Genomic DNA, 22,568 nt, shown 5'->3' with positions numbered 1-22,568 from the left:
GATTCTCAGTAGATTGTGGCTGTGATGGAGGATGAGTTTGCATACCTAATCCTATGCAAAGGCTTTCCAAACAGAGCTCTGAGTGAGAAGTCCTGAAACAGCAAAAGGAGCATCTTCTACAGCTTCTAGATTGCATTTCATCAGAACTCGAGAAGACCTTTTACATCCCTGAAAAGAGGTGGAATGAACATGTGGATAGTCATTTGAAAGACTAGAAATCACTTATCTAACAGTACCTGGAGCCGTTTGGTGTTACAGTATCCATGTGTTTATTCAGTAACTCATCCTCTATTCTCATTTCCTTCTAGCTCAATTTTCTAGGGTTTCCATGAGTAAAAGAAAGCAGAGACGTGGAGGCTGTAATACCAATGCAAAAAGTACCGGCTTGCAGTTATGTAGTGTTGATTCTGCTGAGTAAAAGTCCTTCAGGCTCAAGCGGTTAGACAGCAAACCTCAAAGGCTCCAGTTATAATCAGGAAAGTTGCCTCTGTCATGTAAATCAGAAAAAAATGCAGCAAAAACCTAGCTCTGCTTTTTGTATGAGCGATTTAATTAAAGTTATTGTGGTTCAGTCTTTCCTGGAACAGAAGCCCAATATTTGAAGTTAATAACCTGCAGCTTATGATCATGATTAAAACTGAAGAAACATTGTTGGAAGTTATGGCAGGGCACAAATTCATTTGGAAAATAATATGTCAAACCATAGGTAGTTACGTGATACTTAAGAACAATACATACAAATACTCTAGCAGTTGAGGCTTCAAGCAATCCTCAAGTAATGCTAAAAAATTGTGGTAATGCTTTTGTGAAGTATTCTTCTTCCTCCAGTAACACTTTTCCAAATCCATTTCAGCTTGCAAATTGCATTGAGAAACTTGATATACACTGAAAGTGAGATACCTGTTTTATTATGCAAGTGCCACAGAACTTCTAAGGAATCGTTTTTGTTCTCAGGAACTGGATACTTCAGAAGAGAAGAGTGTGCTGATGGCTGCTCCAGGGCCTACAGCTGCAAAAAGTGTTGTGGAGTTTGCCAGTTCTTCACCAGCTCCGAAAAGAGCCCGGGAGGACAACAGCCTCGTGCCTCTTATCATTCCGGTGTCTGTGCCAGTGAGAAAAATTGACTTGCAGAGCCTTGGAAAGGAAAAGTCTGAGGATGGAAAGCTCCAGAGAGGCCAAACAAATGATCGAGCTCCTTGTGAACGCAAACCTTCTGTGATAGTCACTCGGAGGCGATCTAATCGTAGTACTAACATGGAAACCTCAAATCAGGTATGAATAAACTAAGAAAGCAAAGGTGAGCCAAATCTGGTAGATTTAATTATGTATTTTTTTGTCCATAAGCTTTTCTATTAAAGTAGTTTGATTGCAAGGCTTAAACTTGGAATGGATGTATTCTGGGGACTGTGGATTTTTTTAATCATAATATTGCCATATATTTGGGAATCACTTGCTTTTTATGACTAGCTAATGCTAGCTAGTATGGCCAAGCAGTGCCCCAATAATGAACAGTGAATAAATCCAGATAGTCAATAACACTAGAATAAATAGTCTGTCTGAGTAAAGGATGCTTTCTCCATACACACATACATAATAATAAATTGTGAGTAGTGCACATATCTTTGTATACGAATAAAATCCAAAATGAAGATTTATTCTCATGGAGTGGAAATCTCTTACTGAGGTCCTAAAGGTCAGTACTTTCATGTTCCCCTTCAATCTGCTACTGTTGAGTGGGTTTTTGGTTTTGTTTTGGTTTTTTTTGTCTCTTCTATTCTGAAGTACAATAGAATATTCAGATACCAGAAAAATTGTAGGGATCTAGGGAGGTTTCTCTGCATTTAAATGCTTGACCATCTCAGACAATATTGTTATGTTGTCTTCTGTTCTCACTGTTTGGTGTCACTCTGTATCTGTACCAAGGTTCTGTTATACTCTTATGTCCTCTTTTGAAGCTACCATGAGGTCATTATCTTTCCAACCAGAGGTTGGACCACACATGTGTAGATCTTGTAAAATATAAATTCATAAGCACTTGGAGCTTGTGTTGCTACCTAATAGTTCCTGTGTCTGTGCCATTCCCCATCTTCTTCCTTCCTCTTTCCCTTTGTGCTGATTGTTGAGACACCCTCCAACTGCCCTACCCAGATTCAGAGCTGCCATGAAAGAACGTTGTCATCTCCCTGAAGTTTTTCAAATGTCCTGAGGTTTTAAAATGAAATTAAGTATGTAATTTTTTTTTTTTTTTTTTTTTCTAATAGCATGAAGATGCTGCTCCAAAGGATGAAGCAGAGGGCTTTGCCCGGAAACCAAAGCAGCGGCCAAGACCTGAGCCACTCTTCATACCACCAAAAGCTGGCACCTTTATTGCACCCCCTGTTTATTCTAATATTACTCCGTATCAGAGTCACTTACGGTCACCTGTCCGTCTGGCAGATCATCCTTCAGATAGGAACTTTGAGCTACCTCCTTACACTCCTCCACCAATTCTTAGTCCAGTGAGAGAAGGCTCTGGGCTATATTTTAATGCTATCCTCTCTTCAAGTGGTCTTTCAGTTCCACCTCCAATGACTCCCAAAAGTGCTCACAGAACTCTGCTTAGATCAAGTAAGTCCCACTTTAACCTTCCTTTCTTGGCTGATTTATGGTGAGGAACTGTGGAGTAAGAGGAGGAAGATGGTGACTTGAGGAGGTGTGGTTATCTGGAACTTCTTAGTGGTGGCCCTTAGTGGTGGCCCGTGGATGTGGGATGGAGAAAATGCAATGTTGCTTCCATCTGGGCATGTGTTTAAGGTGCATTCACAAGTAATCTGCAACACCCCCTGCTGACGTTCTTGGGAATGGAAAAGTCAGTTCTTACTCCAGAATAAGCTTGTCATTATCTTGAGCTGAAGGGACAGTGAATAGTTATTACTGAAATGTAGATGGGGACCGCAAGGTGAGTTATTGGTCATCTTAAACTCCTTTAGCATATGGGTAACTTTTCTGAGAGGTGGATAGCTCTGATAGATTTACAAGCTCTGTAAAGAATATATTTTGAATGCAAAGATATGTTATCTGAGCAGTTCTTTCTTTTCCTTGCAGATAGTTCAGAGGTCACCCCTCCTGTTCTTACGGTAGTGGGGGAAGCCACCCCAGTCAGTATTGAACCGTAAGTACCCAGTAGATTCTTAGCCTGGTAGTGAATGTGCTGCTTTTCTTCCTCCTAAACTTTCAAGCCGCTCCCTGTAGAGTTGATGTATCTCTTAGAAACATTGAAGCTATTCCTATTAGTGACTCAAAATGTAAATAGTCTTTATTAAAAATTAATCCATAAGATAAATAATGTTTGTTTGGAAAACACACCTGTGATTCTGGTGATGTGAACTGGTTTCTGTGACTGCTTATCTGTCTCTGGGCTGAAATCCTGTTGGTTAACTGAAGGTGAATCTATCCTGTTTGGTTGTTTACAAACACTTATTTGTATGCTCCATGTGTGGTTTAGAGTAGGGAAACAATGCTCCTTTAGGGGAAGGCCAAAATGTAGTATGGAAAAATGTAGTTAGCTCTCACATGGACTGGTCAGACACATGTTATCCATAGGGTGTGTATTAGCGGCTGCTCAGCTGTGACCCTGACTTTGCTCCCTCCTGGGCTTGCTCGGTCTGAAAGCTCTGTGGCCAGTTGCATGCACTCTGTGTGGCCTGAGCTAATAAACCTCATTAGTCCTTTCAGCTAGTGGTGTGTTGGCAAAGCTCAGACGTGTGTGGATCCAGCACCACAAGAGAATACAGTTTGGAGATACTGAAGCTGGAGTTAGGAGCTTAGGCTTGTAGCTAGTCCTCCTAAACCTGAGCGGAGTAGCAAAAAAGGCAAGAGTAGCAAATGTTTCTCACAGCCCTTGCAAACCCTCTGGGAGTGTTATCAGCTTGAGTTCAGTGCTGTAGAACTACAGCAAGATAGTTCAAATTCGTTATTATCCCTAGGTTAATGAACTCTTACAAAATCTAAACACAGGGATGCATGGCATGGAAACAGCCCTGTGGCATAAAACCACCCACATGTCTCTGTGCTGCTGACTCTGTGCAGTCAGGAATCTTTGCTCTAACTCTGCAGCACAGCCTGTCACATTTGAGATGTTTAACTCAAACTCTTCCCAAATAAATACCAGGCTGCTTTACTTTTTCTTCTAAAATGACTTATATTTTAAAAATTAGGTGGAACATTTGCTGTCAGGTTTTTTTTTTTTTCTATTCTGCTTTCCTGTTTGAAGCTGAGTTTTCTGCACTTTTGTCAGCAGGCCGCCTGAGCAAATGTTGCAATTGTGAATAAACCCAGGTTGTTCTTGTCATCTTTGCAAATCCCATCGAGGATGAGTCCATTAATGGAAATAATCACATTTGTTGTTTTTTAAACCTGTTTTGAAAATTACTTAATTCATCTTTTTGTTGTTGGTTCGTTGCACACCAGTCCAGGGGAAGCTCTTCTTGAACAGATATTTTTTTTGTATCCCCTCAGGTCTTGATCTTTGACTTCTTTATGGTGCAATTGTCTTTGGCTGTTATGTCTGCAGTTTAAATTCCTGAAGTTAATGACATAAAGTTTGCTGTAATTTTAGTTGTATGTGAGAATGTTCAATTTTTTTTCTGAAAATTTCAAACCATAATAACTTAGTAATGCAAGTGTATTTCCTGTTGCTAAAAAGGAATTATGTGCAAAGAGTTGTCTTGCTGTCATCTTAAGTCTACGCAGGTAGACAGGTTTAACTTTTAACCGAGATAAATTAACAAACCAGTATCATTTTGTGTTGTTGAAGTAATTAGTTTGCTGTTCTGGAGCTTATTTGTGCAGCAGTGTTGTGGTCAGTTGTGCAGATGTATCTTCTATAAAGGAAATACAGCAAGCAGTACTTTTTAAAGAAAAACTGTTTAATTTGATTTGTAGTCTTCACTCTGTGAGAAGTTGACTATAATTTGTGATTACCCAGTATTATGTTTTTAATTGCTTGCGCTTTGCCAGACCTCCTGCTAATGCTTCTCAAAAGGTCATTTCATTGCAGAGATTTGGAATGGGAAATGTGATAATTAAGCTTAATTCTTCTGTTTGTGAAGTACTACAATAGACAGCTGGTGTCACAGATCTTTGTGTATTACCAGTTTTGCAGTTCAGTTGCTTCAAAGTCTTAAAGTTCCCCTTCTGCTAGCTGGCATCAGCTGTGAATTGCCTTTTGGCTTCAGAGCCTCAATTCCCAGGAACACCATCAGTGCTTACATGCACGTACTTCTGTAGTGAAATCTCAGTTTCATCAGTGAAGGAATCATGGAATAACATAGCTTGAATGGATGTCTGGAGGTGTCTGGTCTAAGCCCTTGCTCGGAGCAGGTCGAATTAGATCAGATTACTCAGGTCAACTCTTACAATGGAAATCTGGTTTTATTTAGATATTACAGGTGCAGGGTCTAACTCTTAGGCTTTTATAGCCTAAGGATGCCATATTCTAAATTCAGTTTCAAGAGAAAAAGTTACTTCTGATAGCCCTTCAATCCCACATTCTTTCCCTCCAGCTTTTCCTATTTCACCTCTCCCTCTCCCAGGTGAGGTCAGAGGAGTCTGTGTCTTGAGACACAAAATCTCCCAAATGTCCCAGTGCAGTAACAGCCTATTTCCAGTAGACAGCAAAGTGTCAGTTTTTCTCAGTCATCCCTCCTAGGGTGGATGAGAATCCATTATTCTTTCTTCCACTGTGAAACTGCATGTGGTGACAATAATCATGACTAATCACAGTGAGCAGAAGACTCCATATAAACATTGTTCGTCGGTCCATTGCAGTGTGCAAAAGGAGGACCCGCATGGTGTTTATTTTGCTTTGTTTTTTAACAATCTTGCACGAAATCTCTTTTTATTTTTGGTCTGGATTGTGCTGTTTCTGTACAAGATTATAAAGACATGAAGGAAAAACGGAAAACTACATAGTGTTATAGCTGAAATAGCTTTTGTACCTGTAAAACACTCAAAACCAAACTTTGAGATTTTCTTGAGTTCTTCATTCTCCATGCAGGTCCTTCTTTTAGCATGGGTTTGAAAATTAATTACTTTAGAGAAGCAGTTTTCAACTGCGTTAGTTCTCCCCTGCCCACAGCCATCATGTGAGGTGTGTAATGTCCATATCGCTTTACCTTTGACAGGTATTGGAGGTAGTGTATGGTAGATAGTATATGACAGCCTGTCTAAAACTTTCCTGCCACATTTGTCATGCTGGATGTCATCCTGTCATCACCTGCTGGAAGGAAGATAGCATCAGTCTGTGCATCTAGCAGATTCTGCTTGTCCAAGTAGGAATCCCACCCCATGAGTGTTGTGCTGCTGCTGAATGGGTGGATGAAGTCAAAACAAGTGTGTAGCGTAGTTATCTTCTGCATCTCTTCGTTTATACACAAGTGAATTGTAAACCATTCCTCTTGAGTGTAAGGAAGTAGACCTGGATCTGCTGTAGATGAAAAAGAAACAGTTTGTAAAATCTCTTTATGTATGCTTGAAGTCAGCCATTTGTTTTGAATGCAGGCTTTTCCAGCTCATGACGTCTCATGATGCAGATGCTTACTGGCAACAGCAAAGTGAAAAATGGAAATGAAGCAGAAAAGGGAATGAAGGTGTTTCCTCATTCTTCTTCCATAACAGAAAACGATACCCTCTTGCTTCCCTTTGTTACCACAGTCTCCTAGGACTTCAGAACATCCTATTGGAACATTTGCTAGCATCTCTCTGGGTTTTTGTCTGGGTTATATGTGTTGCTTCAAGGCATCCCTGTACCTTTTACAGACACTTGCGTTCCTACTAGGCATGCGTGTGTCATTTCAAGACAGCAAAGGACCATAGAAGTCTGGGGGATGGCACTTCTCTGATGTTTTTGTTACCATTCCTTATTGTTCTTGATCATGCTTTTTACTCTGGCAATTGTGTTTCCGCTCATTCTGGAGGGGAACCAAGCCAAGACTTGAGAATCATAGCAAACCCTACCCTGGGCAGGGAGTTCTACCTTTTTTCTTATGAAGCAACTCCAGAGTTTAACCATCTTGTGGGCACTCACTGATGTACTCTCTCTCAAAAACAAAAAAGAGCTTATTTCTCCATCCTTTACTGTTTTAGGAGCTATTAGTATGGTGCAAGTTGAATGACATCTGAAAGAGGAACATTTTTGCATTAAGCATAGCTGTCATCTCAGAATAGGAGATATTCGTTATACCGTAAGTGGTCTGAACAGCAGCTGTTCTCAAATATCTTAGTTTTATGAAGGGACTTTTTGCTCGCTTAGTTTGGACATTTCTTTTGGTCTCTCTTCTGGACTCTGAATTGCATACATAGTTGCTGTCGTCCTCAAAGTTGTTCGTGACTTATCCAATATATTTTACACTGACTTTGTGTAGTGACTGCTGTCTCTCTGCGTATATTGCCACCAAGTAAGAGATGTAGAGCAATGGCAAAGGACATCCAAACTTCCCTGCTTACTGTGTTATTGGTGTAGAATGCAAAATCTATAAGTATGGAGTTGTTGTTAAAACAATGGGATGGTACAGAATGAGCAATACAGCTTCTATAGGTTTATATTTTTTGTTTCAGTTGTTAGAAATAGTTTCTGGAAGATACTACCTTGTGTCAAGATCATAAAATATCAGACTTTGAGACTGATCCTGCTTTGAATGGAGAGTTGGACCAGGCAGGTTGAAAAGGACTTCTGGAGACTAAAAGATGCCATGATTCTGTAGTCATGGCTGGCAAAATGTTAATCCTAAAAAAGGCTCACCTGTTTTGTGTGAGAGGAGCAGGCTTGCTGCAAGAGAAATCCATATGACAGTTTCCCAAAAAGTGATGATTATTGAAAGCTAATAGCAGTTCTTTAAGCAGTTATTAGGAGATCCTAATTTAAATATAATTCCAATGATTGTTGATAAGACAATGGAAACTGATAATGGACATAAAACCTCTCACCTTTTGAGTCATACTTGCCAACGTCACCTACAACACCTGAAAGCTGTTCATGTTATATGTGAGAGCCTGCTGCATTTCAGTTTCTTCATAATTAGTGCTGCCAGCAGGGATGGAGACTTTCTGGGTATTGCAAAGGGGGCCTGAGTGTTACTTGTTACCTTTCCTGCAGGCGAATAAATGTAGGAACTCGCTTTCAAGCAGAAATCCCATCACTCCAGGACAGATCTCTGGCAGCAGTTGATGAACATAAAGCAGAGTTGGTGTGGCAGCCATGGGATGACCTGGAAACCAACAAAGTCACCCAGGAGAATGGTAAGACTGTGGAAGGCTGGTGAATGAATTGTCACAGTTGTAGTGGAGGTAACAACATACCTACTTCAGGCATAATGTAAAATGTCTCAGAGCTGCCACTCAAGTGTTGTGTTTGAGTGGCCTTGAAAACAGTGTTAGGAGTAAAACTTGTTATTGGGTTGTATGTGGCGGAGGGGAGGTTGATAGGATTGGGTTTTTCCGATTGAGATAAAATGAGAGCAGGCAAAGAGCAGCCTTTTGCTCAGTGAAGCTGCCTTCTCTTTGCTAACACTTGAATGTCACATATGCTCAAATTCTGTATTTCCAAGGGCTGTTCTAGACATAATAGTGTCTTGGAAAAATCAGGTGGTAGGTGGAAGGAGTTGTGGCAGCCAGTAACAGGCTTGGGGAGCTGTCTGCTGCTTGTGCACATGGGCTGTGATATATAGAAATCCTGATGGGAAGAGAAAGTGGGCAGCCCTGGAAGAAATCTTTCTGATGAAAGAGAAAAAAGGGATATTGTGAGATGGAAATTCACAATATAGTAAGGCGGGGAATTCAGGAAATCTCTGAGCTGAAGGGAGATGGGAAGACAATGTAGGAGGGAGAAGAGGAGAAAAATAGTCCTGCATGTAGACCAATGTTGTGTGACTTTGCAGTCTAACGAGTTCTTGAGTCCAAATTTGACCCAGATAAATTTGCAAGGACGTTCAACTTCTCTGAGAGCTTTGCTTTCTGTTTCTGCTTCAAAAGAGATAATTAATGATGTGAATTCTGTGGGGAAACTCCATTTTAATCATCTTATCTGAATTTGTTTGGTATCTCCATGAAAATAGTGGAAAACCTGCTAGCTGCTGCCTGTTCAAGCATTTTTCCTGGGGGTGGAACCAACCAGGAGCTGGCGCTGCATTTCTTACATGAAGCCAAGGGAAGCATTCTGGTGAGTCTTTCCAGCTTTTCACCTTGATGTGGTCAAAGATGTTAATGAAGGCCAGGTAACTTGTCGTTCCTGAGAGGAGAGCCTTGCAAACTCCTTCCCGTGCATCTGACTCCCACTGTTCAGTGTCCCTCGGAGATATTGTTGTCCCTGTAGTGGGTTCTGCCTGGCGTACAGTGCCATGTCCACATACTCTCTTGCATATTTACAACTTTGACAAGTTGCTTTTTAACAAACAAGCTGATGGTCTACCAGGGTGAGTGAGCTGGGACTCTAAATGAATCTTAAATGTTGTCTTGCTGGGAAGATAACCACATCGGAAGGAAAAATAAGGGCCTGAGGCTGAAGCTGAGACTTAAAAGTGCAGAGTCCTGCTCCTCTTGCTTTTGGCAGATCCATTTAACTTCTCTGCGCATGTCTACAGAACAGCTGTGCTGCTGGTTTTGTATCAGTGTTGTAAGGCGTGATAACACTTTCATAAATGCCATTTGATACCCCTGGGAGGTAATATCAAAAAGCAGAGTGTAGCATATGGGACAGGGTTATTGTCCTTTTATAGTTCTGTGATTGATTTAACCTGGAGTAAATCAGCCCTGTGGTCAGGAGTATCCGACACTTTTGCCTGGCTGCTTGTTCCCTTTCCCTTGTAGCGCGCCAGCACTGACACTTGTGAGACTGTATTGACCTGCACTGGAAAAAGAAATAAATAAAAAGTACATTTTTGTGTGTGTTAGGTTTCTGCTAGGTAGGTCCCCAGAACCCTGTGAATGCTGTTGCCGGTGCTGGGGAGGAGCAGGGCTGCCCCGGCAGCTGGAGTTTGCCATTCAGGTGCTTTAAACTGCTGATGGAAGCTTGACTCCTTCCTCTCCCTCCTGCTAACTTTGAAAGCACTTCCAGTTTATATGCAAAGTAAAAAGCTGCTTGAGAGGGTTTGTTTTTTGTTTGTGGAATCTTTCAGTCACTGCTTTGTTTGATTTTGAAATATTGCTTAGTTAAGTGAGATGAGATCACAATGACTTGGATGTTTAAGACAGACATCATTTAGGGCGGCGTGTTTGGATGTGAGTGTGTAACTTAGGCCTTCAGTAAATGACTGAACTGCTGCATGGTCTCTCTATGGAATTAACTGTCCCCCAGTACTGTGGTGGTTGCATTGGAAAGTGTAAATTTGCAGAGATGTGAAGAGGTGCTGAGAACTTACCGCTTGCCTGTGGTACCCCAGATTCAGTGGATAAGCAAGAATGTGGTTTTGAAGTTGTCTCAAAGGTTAAACTGTGCTATAGTATTCTCAGTTTGCCAGAAAAGAGAGAATTGACAGTTTCCTGATCTCTGTTTTAAATACCCCAAATATTAAATTAATTATTTTATTTGTGTTTATTTTAGGGAGCTTTGACCCAACTGCTGTTGAAGAGGCCCGTACGATCGCCTACCCACCCTTTGGCAGATTATCACTACACAGGTTTGTTAGACCAAAATAACTCTGTGCTGTCTGTCTATCATAAAGGAATTCTTTTCTCCTTCTCTGCTCTTTTGGGGAACTCCGCAACATTACAATAAGATTAAAAGGCCACTCTTCTGTCTGGTAAATCAAGTGATGGCCTGCCAGGAATTTTGCCTGTGCAAATTATGGCACTTAGAAGAAACGCTGCATCTCGTGGAATATGTGCATGTATTTGCACATGTGTATATTCTGGTTTCTTTTATGGGAAAGGGGAATGTGATCCCTTACACTAAACACAGAGAATGCAGAAAAGATAGGTGGTATGTGCAAGAGGGCTGTGGTGACCTCAGAACCACAGCTTCTCTGGCATGAATTTCCAGGGTGGAGTTGAGAGGGGTTTATGGGAAGAGTCTTCAAGCTTGCTGAAGAAAGGTCAGCCAACTATTGATGGCTGTCAGTGTTTCTGCAAAATTTAAATGCTGTAATCTGCCTTTGTAGTCTTGTACCTAATTAGAAAATAGTCATCCATATGACACTAACCTCAGTGATCTAGAGTGACTGTAGCCACCTGATGTAATGTGGTAAAGAGACATCTAATAAAGCATTGAAATGACTCCTACTATAATGCTTGGGAAGTGTTACTTGGGTAATGTCTGTAAGGCAAGAGGAGATTCCAAAATGTGTTCCTTATTGGAGGCAAGGGTGCTAGGATGGTAGGAATATTTGAGATGTAATAAATCTTCAAGTACAGTGGATTGCTGCTGAAAGAGAAGATCCTGTTGTCCTGCCCCACCATTTCCCTTGTATAAAATCTAACGACTGGGCTACCACAGGTGTCTGTTCACCTTGCTGTTTTGTTGGAAAACATCTTAGCTCTTCTAATTGTCTGTGTTTTGCAAGCCGAACTGAGTTAACCTGTGGTACTGTAACACGTCTGACACAAAAGAAGTGATGGGAAGTGGAGCAGTAGGGGAGGGTGTAGCAGCAGTCTGCAGTGATGCTGGATTCGGTGTGATGTGGGGCTGCATCCTGGCATGTCTGTATTGGTTGTATTTAAGGCTAACATGAAGAAAAAGTATGTAGAAGAGTAAACATTTGAAATTGCAAAGACTTCGGTTACAACTTTTTTTATCTACAGGATCAGACAAGTGGAAAGTTGCTGAAAAAAAGCTTTTCAACAAAGGCATTGCCATCTACAAGAAAGACTTTTTCTTGGTCCAAAAGCTTGTAAGTTATTTTTTGTATTTTTATTTTAATGACAGCAGTGATGCATTCTTACATGTTTGTTGAGCATTTAATACAGGGAGTTCAATCTTGACCTTTCTGAAACCTCAGTATTAAGCATTAAGTCCTGCACTCAAAAGATTTCAGAGGAATTTTATCATCCAGCACAGCATAAAATCTCACTATATAGCTAGAACAATAGTGTTTGTTTTGCTGTTGTTGTTTACTTAACTCTTGCACTGGTGCATTACTTCCATTAGCCCACACTGCAGATATCACTTCTGCAGGGCGTATTTATAGGGTGCTGGTAAAGTTCCAGTACGGCTTAAATGACGTGCTTATAAAACAAAATAGAAACGTATCCTTGCTACTGGTGTAAAGGACCAAAGAAGGATATGTGAATGATGCATCTTTTAGGATGTCTCTTTACAATTTTCTGTGACAATGGTAGTAAATATGATAATTTCCATCTATTTTCATGAGGTGTGATGCTTCAGTGGGGGGGAAATCACTGAAGGAGGGTGCAAAACCAGGAGCTGCGTACACATTTTCTGAATAAATTCCCAAAAGGCATTTAAGTTGCAAAAGCCCAGAAGCTAAGAATACGTTCCAAAACTTCCAAAAAATCACCGATTGAGAATATGTAGATGGTCACGGGTCTGTACTGAAAATTGTCTGCCACCCTATGAGTACGAAATATGTGTGGCCAAAATGGGAGAGGGCTGCAAACCTTCTTTTCCATTTTTGGATCGGTATTCTGGTCTGGTCTTCTCTGAAGTGCTGCTGGAAAATAAAGCTCCCCCATAAAACTGAAAGGCTGCTCTCAACTCTGACAGCTCAGTTGGAGTGTTCCAGAGGCTAAGAGGTGCATTAAGCTTACAAAGTGCCAGGTTCTGTCACCTTTACATTGACCAGCTTTTCTTTGGAAAGTTTTTCCTGTAGTTCTCAGTGAATAACAGGGGCAATAGGGGACGGGCTGCGGGACAGGCCATACAGGCAAATCTGACACAGAAGAGGTGGCTTTAACAGTAGTTGTGGTGGAATGGAGACTACTGGGGAAATAAAAGTATGACATGTATTTATTGCACCTTTGGTCATTATTTACAAGCCTTCTTAAAATCAGGTAATCCATTGGACTTTTATGTTTTTTTAAACACCAGATAAAAACCAAAACAGTGGCTCAGTGTGTGGAATTCTACTACACATACAAGAAACAAGTGAAAATTGGTCGGAATGGGACCTTAATCTTTGGGGACATTGATGTTGCTAATGAGAAGTCTATGAAAGATGAAGCTGAAGTTGACATCAAGGTAACTTCCTAAATTTCTCTCACCCCTTTTGGGCTGTGGTGTGAAGTCTGATTTTTGTCTGTTGTCTCATTTGCTGGTAAAATCAAAAGTAGAAACAATCTGGCCAGTGTGGAAGAGTCCGGACTCACAAATTTGTGTCCTGTGTCACATAATGACATTTACTTACAGGCATCAAAATTAACAGTTCCTTTGTCTTCTGGTGAAGAGTTCCCATAGGTTTGCACGTGTTCTTCCTCCCAGAAGGGATATTTACAGTGAAGAACGGGGGCATGTGGAGGAGGAGGAGGAAGAGGAAGAAGAGGAGGAAGCAGAGGAAGGGTTGGATAACAGAAAGAAGAGCACAGTTCCTCTCAAAGATGAACAGACACTACAGGATGGTTTAATAGTAAGTGCTGCATTGCACATTTTGTGCTTTCTATGCTGCTTTCACTCTGCAACTAGTTTAGAAAATACCAGGTGGACAGTTCCAGATGTAAAAAGTTTCCACCTCTAACTTCTGCCAGAGCAAGAGACTGGGCTGAGGTAGCTTATAGTATTACTGGCAACCAGGCTGTGTGCTGTGGTGAGAGAACTGGGTTGAGCAAGGGGAATAAACCCCAGTATAACTCTTGGTGGTTGGTGTGCACATAGGACCGTGATGAGAAACGTCCTAAAAATACCCTGACGACTTTCTCCTTAAATAAAACCCTGATCCAGAATAAAGGAAGCACAGGAGCTCAGCCATTGTTTTCCTTCTGGCGGTGGTTTCAGGTTTCAGTTTGCATTAACCGCTCCCCTCTCTCCAAAGGCCCACGATGGCAGCATGAGGAGTCAAGAGGCAACTGTCACGGGCAGAATTGGGAGGAAGCCAAGAGACACACCAGTGAAGCCTCGAAAGCCCGTTACTGCTCCGGTGCACAGGAGGAGGCGGAAACAGAAGATAAAATCAGATGCTGCCAGTAAAACTCCAAACACAGAAAACACATTTCCATGTAAAAAATGTGGCAGGTAAGAGCAACTCTGCTGCCAGCAACAGTCAAAGAATTGCAGTGGAACATCTCCTGTGGAAGCGTATTCTCCAATGAGCTTTCTTCTGTCTATTTAGGCCAGAGAGACTGGCAATAATTTTAATGAATTATTACTCCACTGATATTTGCAGATTAAGGGTTTTTACATATATTGATATTAAGGTAGTGCTACTTGGATAATTACCTGCTGCTGTTTTTCCTCAAATGGAATGACACACCACCTGCATTGCAGCTGTGTGCAGTATTTCTTATGAAGCTGCACTTCCAAACAGCTGCTATATTGCCCATCTGCAATGTTTTTTTAACAAGTAATTTATATATATTTGCTAGATCACATATTAAGAAGATGGTACTTACAAACAGTGGTATAGAAGTGCAAGACACTACCATTGTTATAGCAGCAGATATTAGGCCAGTGGGTACACAGTTCATCTGATTAAACTTGCACCCATCTTCTGTGTCTGTAAAATATATTTGTCTTTCCTCACACGGTTCTAGCAGTTTTTTGTTGCCAACAGATTGATAAATGTCAAGAAAATTCAGTTCCCTACATAAATTCCTTACTCTTAAACCAACACTCTCTTAATACCAGTGGTTATCCCTTTATTTTAAAAAGGCACCAAGCCCAGGGGGTGGCAAGAAAATGCCATCTCTGTGGTGTTGAGATGTTCCTGCTGTGGCTGGGGCTCAGCCAGTCCTGCCAAGGTCCCCTGGCTCCGTGCCCTCGGGAGCACGTGGCGCTGGGAAGGGCAGTGCTGGGAGAAGTTGGTCCAGGATTTGGTCCTGGCCGCTGACAAAGGAGAAGCAGGCAAAGATTCTCCGTGGTGTCTAAACTTGCCTTGTGGCATCTGGTGCCAAACCCAGATAGCTAACGGCAAAAGCTGCAGGAATAGATCAGAGAAGTGCAAAGTTAGGAGGAACTAGCTCACGTGTTTCTGGCTGTGTGTACAGGGCTCAGGAGTGGCACTCGGCCATTGTTCACATCCATGTTTATTGTATTTTTGCAGCATAGTTGGAATGCCTAAAAACCAGTGCCCTGTTGTGTTAAGCAGCAGCTGTGTATTTCAGATACCGGCGCTGCCCCTCAGAATTTAAAAGATTTAAGAGCTGAATGAGAGATTAGAGGAAAAGGCTGTATTAAGAAATAAAGCAAATGGTTTTGAGGGTGCTTGGGATCTCCTGCTGGCACTTCACCTGGTGCTGGCAGATGCCGAGTCAGAAGCGGTGTTTGCTATAGGCGCTCTCCTGCAATGCCAACGTGAGTTCCTATGCCAAAGCTCACATGCTTGAGGCTGGAGCAGCAGAAGCTCTTATGGAGAATTAATGAAGGAGGCTGTAGGAGAGACCAATGCTAACACACGCGTGTGCTTCCTCAGGGTGTTCTACAAGGTGAAGAGCCGCAGCGCTCACATGAAGAGCCATGCGGAGCAGGAAAAGAAGGCGGCCGCGCTGAAGCAGCAGGAGCGGGAGGCAGCAGCGGCAGCAGCAGCCGCGCAGAGCCGGGCCCAGCAGGACGAGAGCAGCGAGAGCGGGAGCAGCAGCAGCGGCAGCAGCAGCGCGAGCTCAGATGAAGATGGAGAAATATAGCAGCAGACCAGAAGTGGAGGGAGTAGCAAGGCTGGACCCAACCTCCCTCTTGGTGGTCTCAGTTTTTTTGTTTGCACTTTTCTTACCTGAACCATCAGGTCTCAGTTTCAGTGCTGCCGTTCCCTCACGCCACATGTTCCACTTCACCTTGCCAGTACTGACCAAGCCGGAGTGGTGGATGGAAAGATTTGTTTCAACTTGGATTTTATTTTTTAAACAAATAAGATTTCTATTCTATTTATAATTATACCTGAGGTACATGATAGAACAATGTCACCTGCAGTGGAAGTAAGTTCTCTTTCGGGTCGGTCAGTCAGACCTTTCTTTTTGTGCTTGTCAGGAATCATAACAGGACTCTTGGATATTAAGGTTTCCAGACTGGAGCAAAAAAATGATGCTCTGCTCTGAGCTAAGTGTATCCAGTTACTGTGACACTGGTGATTTCTAGATGTTTCCTTTCTCAGCAAGTTCTCTTTCCTGTTACACTTTCCTGGCTTTCTTTCTGAGCATTTTTTTCAGGCAGGCAACAAATTTTGTGGAAAGATGTTGTTTGCCCTTTTGGCCTCTGATTCACAAAATGAGAAGTGGGATGAGCAAGACACTCTTTTTTCCTTTTGAGAAGTTTTATTTTTCAAAAGGAAGCCTGAGGTGCTTTTTAAAGTCCATTAAGAATGCAGCAATGGATATGAAAATATCCTGTGGGATTAGAGTAACCACAGGCCTTGCGGGTTGTCTCGTCTTGGGAAAAAAAATAGTTTGCCTTTGATTAACTTGATGGAAAGTAGTCTGGGCTTCACAAGTGCAATTTGAAATGAAAACTGCTGGTTTTGACTTTGCATAAAAGGGAGCAAGTTTGTTTAGTGAAAATGAACCAAGACCTTCTCATGCACTGGACTGTGCGCACCTCCGAGATGGGAGGAACAGACTCTCATCTCCAGTGGCGATCCCTCTGTGAATAGCTTTTACCTCTTAACACATCCATTTCTGTCTTGTGACAGCCTTCATTTATTCCTCAAAATTGCCATTATCAGGAGCTTGTATGGTGGGACCCTAGTTCACCAGATACTCCTGTCAGAATGCACGTGCAGGAGGAGCTTGTCATTTACTTCCCTGCTGGTGGCGAGACAGCCCTGCCTGCTGGGTTGTCCTGCTGTGAGCCCTGCTCTTTGCTGAGGGCTGACTCTTACTTCACAACTGACACATGCTGATAGCCCAAAAAGTCTGGTTGCCCAAAGCCTGCTGGTGAAAGAGAGTTAAGAAGTGGTCCAGCTGACGTAGATGTTAGATTTGCACAGGATTGTTCTATACGTCTTTATAGGCCGCATTCATCATTATTTTGTAAAGACGTAAAGAATCGGGTCACTTCCATGTGCAGTCCCGGCCTTATGCCCCAGCTGCCCGGCTCCCCACCTCAGCCTATGCTGGTCCCGCAGCGTCCTGGGTGCTGGCACTGTGCGATCTGCTCTGGGTGACCCTGCCTTAGCAGGTGGGTTGGACTAGATGACCTCCAGAGGTCCCTTCCAACCCCAATCGTTCTGTGATTCTATGAGTTGGCATCTGCACTGCTGCAGTGATGCAAAACCGAAGGAGCTGATTGCTCCTGCATTCCCAAGCAGGGGTCTGGGAGGGGGGGTGCTGTATGTGAACCGCACAGTGTTCCCAACTGGATGATTTTTTAATTTTTTTTTTAAATTTATTTATTTTTTTTTAAATCTTCACCCTTGAGGCTGCCAGATAAACACCAGCTTATCTATGGAGAGTGGCTCTAACTCCAGCGTGCCCTCTGGCAATCTTGTCCTGCCCCATGGTTTTAGGCAACCATGACCACTTCACTCTCCAAGTCTGGGAGGCTGTGTATTGTACTGTGTTTGCTTTGACAAATATATCCTTTTTCTTAATAGCAGAAACAGTTGCTATTCTTACAAAATAAGTAGGAGTATCATTAAGGGCTGCACTTTTCTCAGTGTTGACACTTCAGCCTTTAAGTGTTCAGTTTTCTGCCAAGGTTTTATTTTTCATTCCTAACAAAATTAGGTTTCCTTTCAGCATTTGGATGACTGTTTCATGTCCCTACATGCACGGGTCTTGTTGACTAACTAGGCCGTGGAAGCAGATGGCATGTCATAAACTGTTAAAATAATTCAAAAACTGCAAAGAACAAAAAGCTACTGAACTTCTAAAAGAAGTTTAAGCAAATCAGTCTTCCTATTAAGAGTTTCAGTGTTGATTATTTTTCCTTTTGTAAAATGGAGAAAATGCTTATCTACCATTAGCCCAGGGCCCTTAAAGAGAACAGGAGCTTTGTCATGATGTGCTGGGACAGACAGTAGGAGAAGCAACTGGACTGGGATTAATTCCAGTAAAAAGCAATGATGCAATTACAATTCTGAAGTGTGTTTCTGGGAAGTTGCCAATAGTTTCCAGATCTTGCGAACTGCAGGGCAACAGTTCAGGAACAAGCAGGGCTTGTGAGTATATCTAAAAAGGCTTTAAAGTAATGTAGATATAATTATACTGTTAGAATGAATGTATTTGTTTGGAATACTAGTGTTGCAGCTGTAGAACGGCGTGCAGCTACCTAACAGAGACTGGGAACACCTAGAAACACGTAACAAAGAAATGGAGGTGGAATTGGAACTGGCACACATTGAGAAACACGGCAAAAATGAAGATTTTTTTGTTTGTTTGTTTGTTTGTTTGTTTTTTAACTGGAGAGGAGGTCTGATTAAACTCAAACTAAAATAAGGTTAATCAATACTGTCTTAGGAAAATGCTTTCACTGTCCTTGCTAAAACAGTGCAAAATCAAGCAGTGTGTAATCCCTTAGGAAAAAAGAGACTGTTCATATTGGGACAAACCAAAGGTCTGTTTGGCTCCAGGTCTTGTTTCTGACAGTGATCAGGAGCAGGCGCTCAGGAGAACGCAAGGGACAGTGTAGACTAGTGGATGTAGTTCCAGCTAGAAAATAGGATGCTACACTAGAAGAACTTGCATGTGTTCTCTGGCAAGGCAAATCTGCAGAGAGGTTTGCGCTGAAATGTACTGTTCTCTTTACAGGCAGAAAATCAGGACATTTCTCTGCCTCCTGCTATTCTGCTCTGTGTATCACCTGCATTTACTGTAGTATTTTTAGTGTCTGGAAGCAGGCCTGGGTGATAATGAGCAAACATTTAGTCTTGGCCCTCAGGAGTTGTCAAGCTTGAAGTAGTTTTAGGCACAGCATAGCTAATTATGGTGACAAACAACCGATCAGACTCAATAAAGTACAAAGATTGAGGGAACAAATGATGGGATTGTTTTAAGTACCAGTTTAATCTTCTTCTTTCAGATATGATGATGCTTGAATGTAAGCATTATTATAGTCTTCCAAAGACCAGATCTTTCTCTGATTCTCCCTATTTTAGGAAACTTATGAGAGTAATTTTTCCTCTCATCAAGGATACGCCATAGAGCTGCTGATAAGAACAAATCAGAGGTTTTCTTTAATTGCACAAAAATGGTGTAAATATTACACACTGAATCCAGTACTGGCTGTTTGTCTCCCACCCTGCTGCAATAGAAGAGAATAGGAAGATTTGATACAGGGAGGGCTGTTACTGGAAGAAAATCAGAAAAGGGCTTTTTTGAGGACACCCTCTAACAGCTGTGGGTTAGAACATTTACCTGATTTTGGTCAGCTCTGCTCTGTAAGTGGCATCAAATGGAAATGTTTCTGAGCTTGTTTACATATTGCTAGTAGCCACCAGAAGGCCTCTTTTCTGTCGTGGTAATAAGTAAAAATGTTCCTCTGAGTGTCTTGTTTAAAAACAAGCAAAACCAAACCTGCTGCCCAGTTTCTTGTGGCAGGAGTTTGGAATTGATCCTACATCTGAATTAGATCCTGCCTGCTAGAAGTTGTTGGCAGAGATTTGACAAACCAGCCACTCCCCAGTTGCTGTGGACAAAGCATTTGAACTGAATTTGTCTAATCTGGAATGAATTCTGTTACTCTTCATAGCAGGGAAAAAATAACTTGAGTGGCTCTTTACTGCAGCACAGTGTTAATTTAAGGCTGTGTTGTTTTAATCACAGTTTTTAAAAATATAAATTATTTTCTATGTTCTGTTGATTTGTCCATTTTAAACCCCTATGCTCGGTATCTTCCATTGTTTAAAGGCATCTTTACTGATCCTTACTTAGTATAAGGGCTTGCTGTTAATTAAGAAAAAAGGCAGTATATGCCCGGTCATTAAATTGAGTTTGAACAAGGCATCTCTTGGCTTTAGCTGCCTTTTCTATGGGAACAAACACAAGATTTATAGACTCCAGTTCTGTGAATGTGATCTGCCTTCTACAGTGTGAGACCAGGCTTCAGGGGGTGACGTACCCCAGAGCCAGGTGGCCGTAGTGCAACAGCTTTACCTGTTTGAGCGCTGATGCCAGCCCTGGGCCTTGTGGAGCTGCAGCAACAGGTCAGGTTTTGCCCTGGTCACGTACTTGTGCCCCTGTTGTCTGCCCTTTGCAAGGAGATTCAGTCTGTCAGGTTTGTGGTCTGCACGGGGTCACACCTCTGTTTCCTAAGACTGTGTGTGTATGTAACAACTAGATACATGCATGCACTTACCTGATATAGCCGCAGGTGCTTTGCAGTCTCGCACAAGAGCAACAACTCTGCATTTTAATTTATTTGATGTTTTTTCCATTTACTGATAACAGGTAATGGTATCTGAGATAACTCAGTAAATGGAGGGGCTACAGAATTTCAGTCGGCTGTGCTGGACCTTGGCGTTTGGCCAGGCCCAGGTGGGAATACAGGAGTTGGAAGGAGAGACATTCAAAAGCTTAAAGGTAACTCCTCTATTAATCCCAAACTGGAGATAAAACATGAAGTCCAAATTAGCTAAAAATACCCTCTGATTGATCAAACTGAGGCTTTGGGTCATTTTTTATCATTGCAACACACTTAAAATCAGCATTCAAAAAAAAGTTTTTCCTAAACAACAAAGAGTGAACTTTCTCACTCTCGGCAATGGAACACTTTTTAATTCTCTTTCAGGCAGCAGACTAGAAAGTTCCTATACATATATATATATGTGTATCCTATTTTAAAGGAAATAGGAGCAGGGAGGTCTGTAGCCATAGGAGTCTTGTCTGCTGTCACACAGAGGCACTTTTAGCCCAGTGATTACCTCGGCCAGAAACCTTATTCTAAACTGCATTTTCCCACACAAACTTTCTCCCTGTTTTACCTTCTGATATATGTCTGAAAGTTTATAAAGCTTTAAAGAGACAGAGAAGCAGTGTCTACAAATGGTGTTTGATTTTTTTTTTTTGTTTTTTGTGGGGGTGAGTTTCTATGTAAATTTGTCACTTGGGTTCAGCTGCTTTACTCACCCTCATTTTCTCCTGTGTCAAACCTTACGAAGACACAAACTTTGACTCCCCAGCTGTCTAAGGATTTTTCTTTCCAAGACCAGGATTCCACTGACAGCTGAGCCTGAAAAAAACTTTAACTTCTCCAGATTAGAAGACAACATATATTTTTATAGAAATGTAATTGTATATTTTAAAAAACAGTTTCCTGCAGCTTCTCCACATGTACCCTTGTAGTTCAGATTTGATATAAACTTTTTTGTGTTCATTCTTTTTATGTTCTGTTTTTAAATTTGTAGTCAAAGCTTTGCTGTACTGTACAGGAGCAGTCAGCCTTTGTAATTACTGTATAAATGCTTTATAATAAAGTATATTACTTTAACAAGTGAGCAGACACTTCCTTTTGTGTGTTTGCTGCCTAGGGCACCTTTTAAAAAAAGACTGTTACATGTTTAAAATGTACATATATAAATATATTTACCTGTTGCTGTACAGTTGTCATAGACTGGACTGAATTTATTTTTTGTGTGTTTTTTTTATAAAATATTAATACACTAAAGGAAATCTTGCTGATGTGATTGTAATGTACTATGTAACTTATTTACTTAATATCCTCTATATATCTAAAAAACCTTTTATTAAATGAGGTTTAAAAAATTGTTTCGTAGCTGAGTTTTTTGCTGGTATGTGGGAGTGTCTGGGGGGGTTTTGGGGTGGTAGTGACTGTGATGTATTTGTGCAAAGGAAGCAGTTACACGTCCCTTCAGCTACTCTGCTCTCATCATACCCACCTCTCTATTTTCCAAAGCAATCATGGAATTGTTTTGGTTGGAAAAGACCTTTAAGACCTTCAAGGCCAACCATTAACCCAGTGCTGTCACGTCTACCTCTAAACCATGTCCATAAGCACCTCATCTACAGGTCTTTTAAACACCTCCAGGGATGGTGACTCCACCCCTTCCCTGGGCAGCCTGTTCCAATGCCTGACAACCCTTTCCATGAAGAAATTTTTCCTAATATCCAATCTAAACCTCCCCTGGCACAACTTGAGGCCATTTCCCCTTGTCCTATCACTTGCTACTTGGGAGAAGAGACCAACACTCTCCATGCTACAACCTCCTTTCAGGTAGTTGTAGACAGCAATAAGGTCTCCCCTCAGCCTCCTTTGCTCCAGGCCAAACAGCTCCAGTTCCCTCAGCCGCTCCTCATCGGACTTGTGCTCCAGGCCCCTCACCAGCTTTGTCACCCTCTGAACTCCCTCCAGCACCTCAATGTCTGTCTTGTAGTGACGGGCCCAAAACTGTAGAAAGCTTGTTCTTTATATCCAAGTTTTGAAATGACATTTCAGTGACACTGTCTATTGAAGGCTAAAATTTCTATAACAGAAGTCTATCAATCACTTAACCTTCTTTTGTCCTGCTTTAACGGAACTGATAGTATACTGCTGTTAACAG

At 41.7% G+C, this 22,568-nt stretch overlaps 1 protein-coding gene across 8 annotated transcripts in view; it reads left to right on the top strand.

Annotated features, from left to right (window-relative positions):
- The window catches only part of MIDEAS (mitotic deacetylase associated SANT domain protein), a 57,025-nt gene extending 35,248 nt beyond the window's left edge, over positions 1-21,777 (top strand). For all 8 annotated transcript variants that reach the window (XM_082059355.1, XM_082059358.1, XM_082059353.1 and 5 more), the window contains 11 exons: positions 955-1,272; positions 2,262-2,607; positions 3,085-3,151; positions 8,135-8,277; positions 9,093-9,196; positions 10,577-10,652; positions 11,773-11,861; positions 13,019-13,168; positions 13,374-13,553; positions 13,956-14,155; positions 15,552-21,777. In XM_082059355.1, coding sequence (XP_081915481.1) covers positions 955-1,272; positions 2,262-2,607; positions 3,085-3,151; positions 8,135-8,277; positions 9,093-9,196; positions 10,577-10,652; positions 11,773-11,861; positions 13,019-13,168; positions 13,374-13,553; positions 13,956-14,155; positions 15,552-15,762 — 1,884 coding nt within the window. In that variant the 3' untranslated portion in view covers positions 15,763-21,777. The remainder of the gene's footprint in view (positions 1-954; positions 1,273-2,261; positions 2,608-3,084; positions 3,152-8,134; positions 8,278-9,092; positions 9,197-10,576; positions 10,653-11,772; positions 11,862-13,018; positions 13,169-13,373; positions 13,554-13,955; positions 14,156-15,551) is intronic.
- Positions 21,778-22,568: the final 791 nt, after the last annotated feature.

This window comes from Streptopelia decaocto (genome assembly GCF_964273445.1).
Source record: "Streptopelia decaocto genome assembly, chromosome: 7".
NCBI classification, from domain to species: Eukaryota; Metazoa; Chordata; class Aves; order Columbiformes; family Columbidae; genus Streptopelia; species Streptopelia decaocto.
The sequence above is the reverse complement of the archived record's forward strand: the minus strand, read 5'-3'. Positions and strand labels throughout refer to the sequence as shown.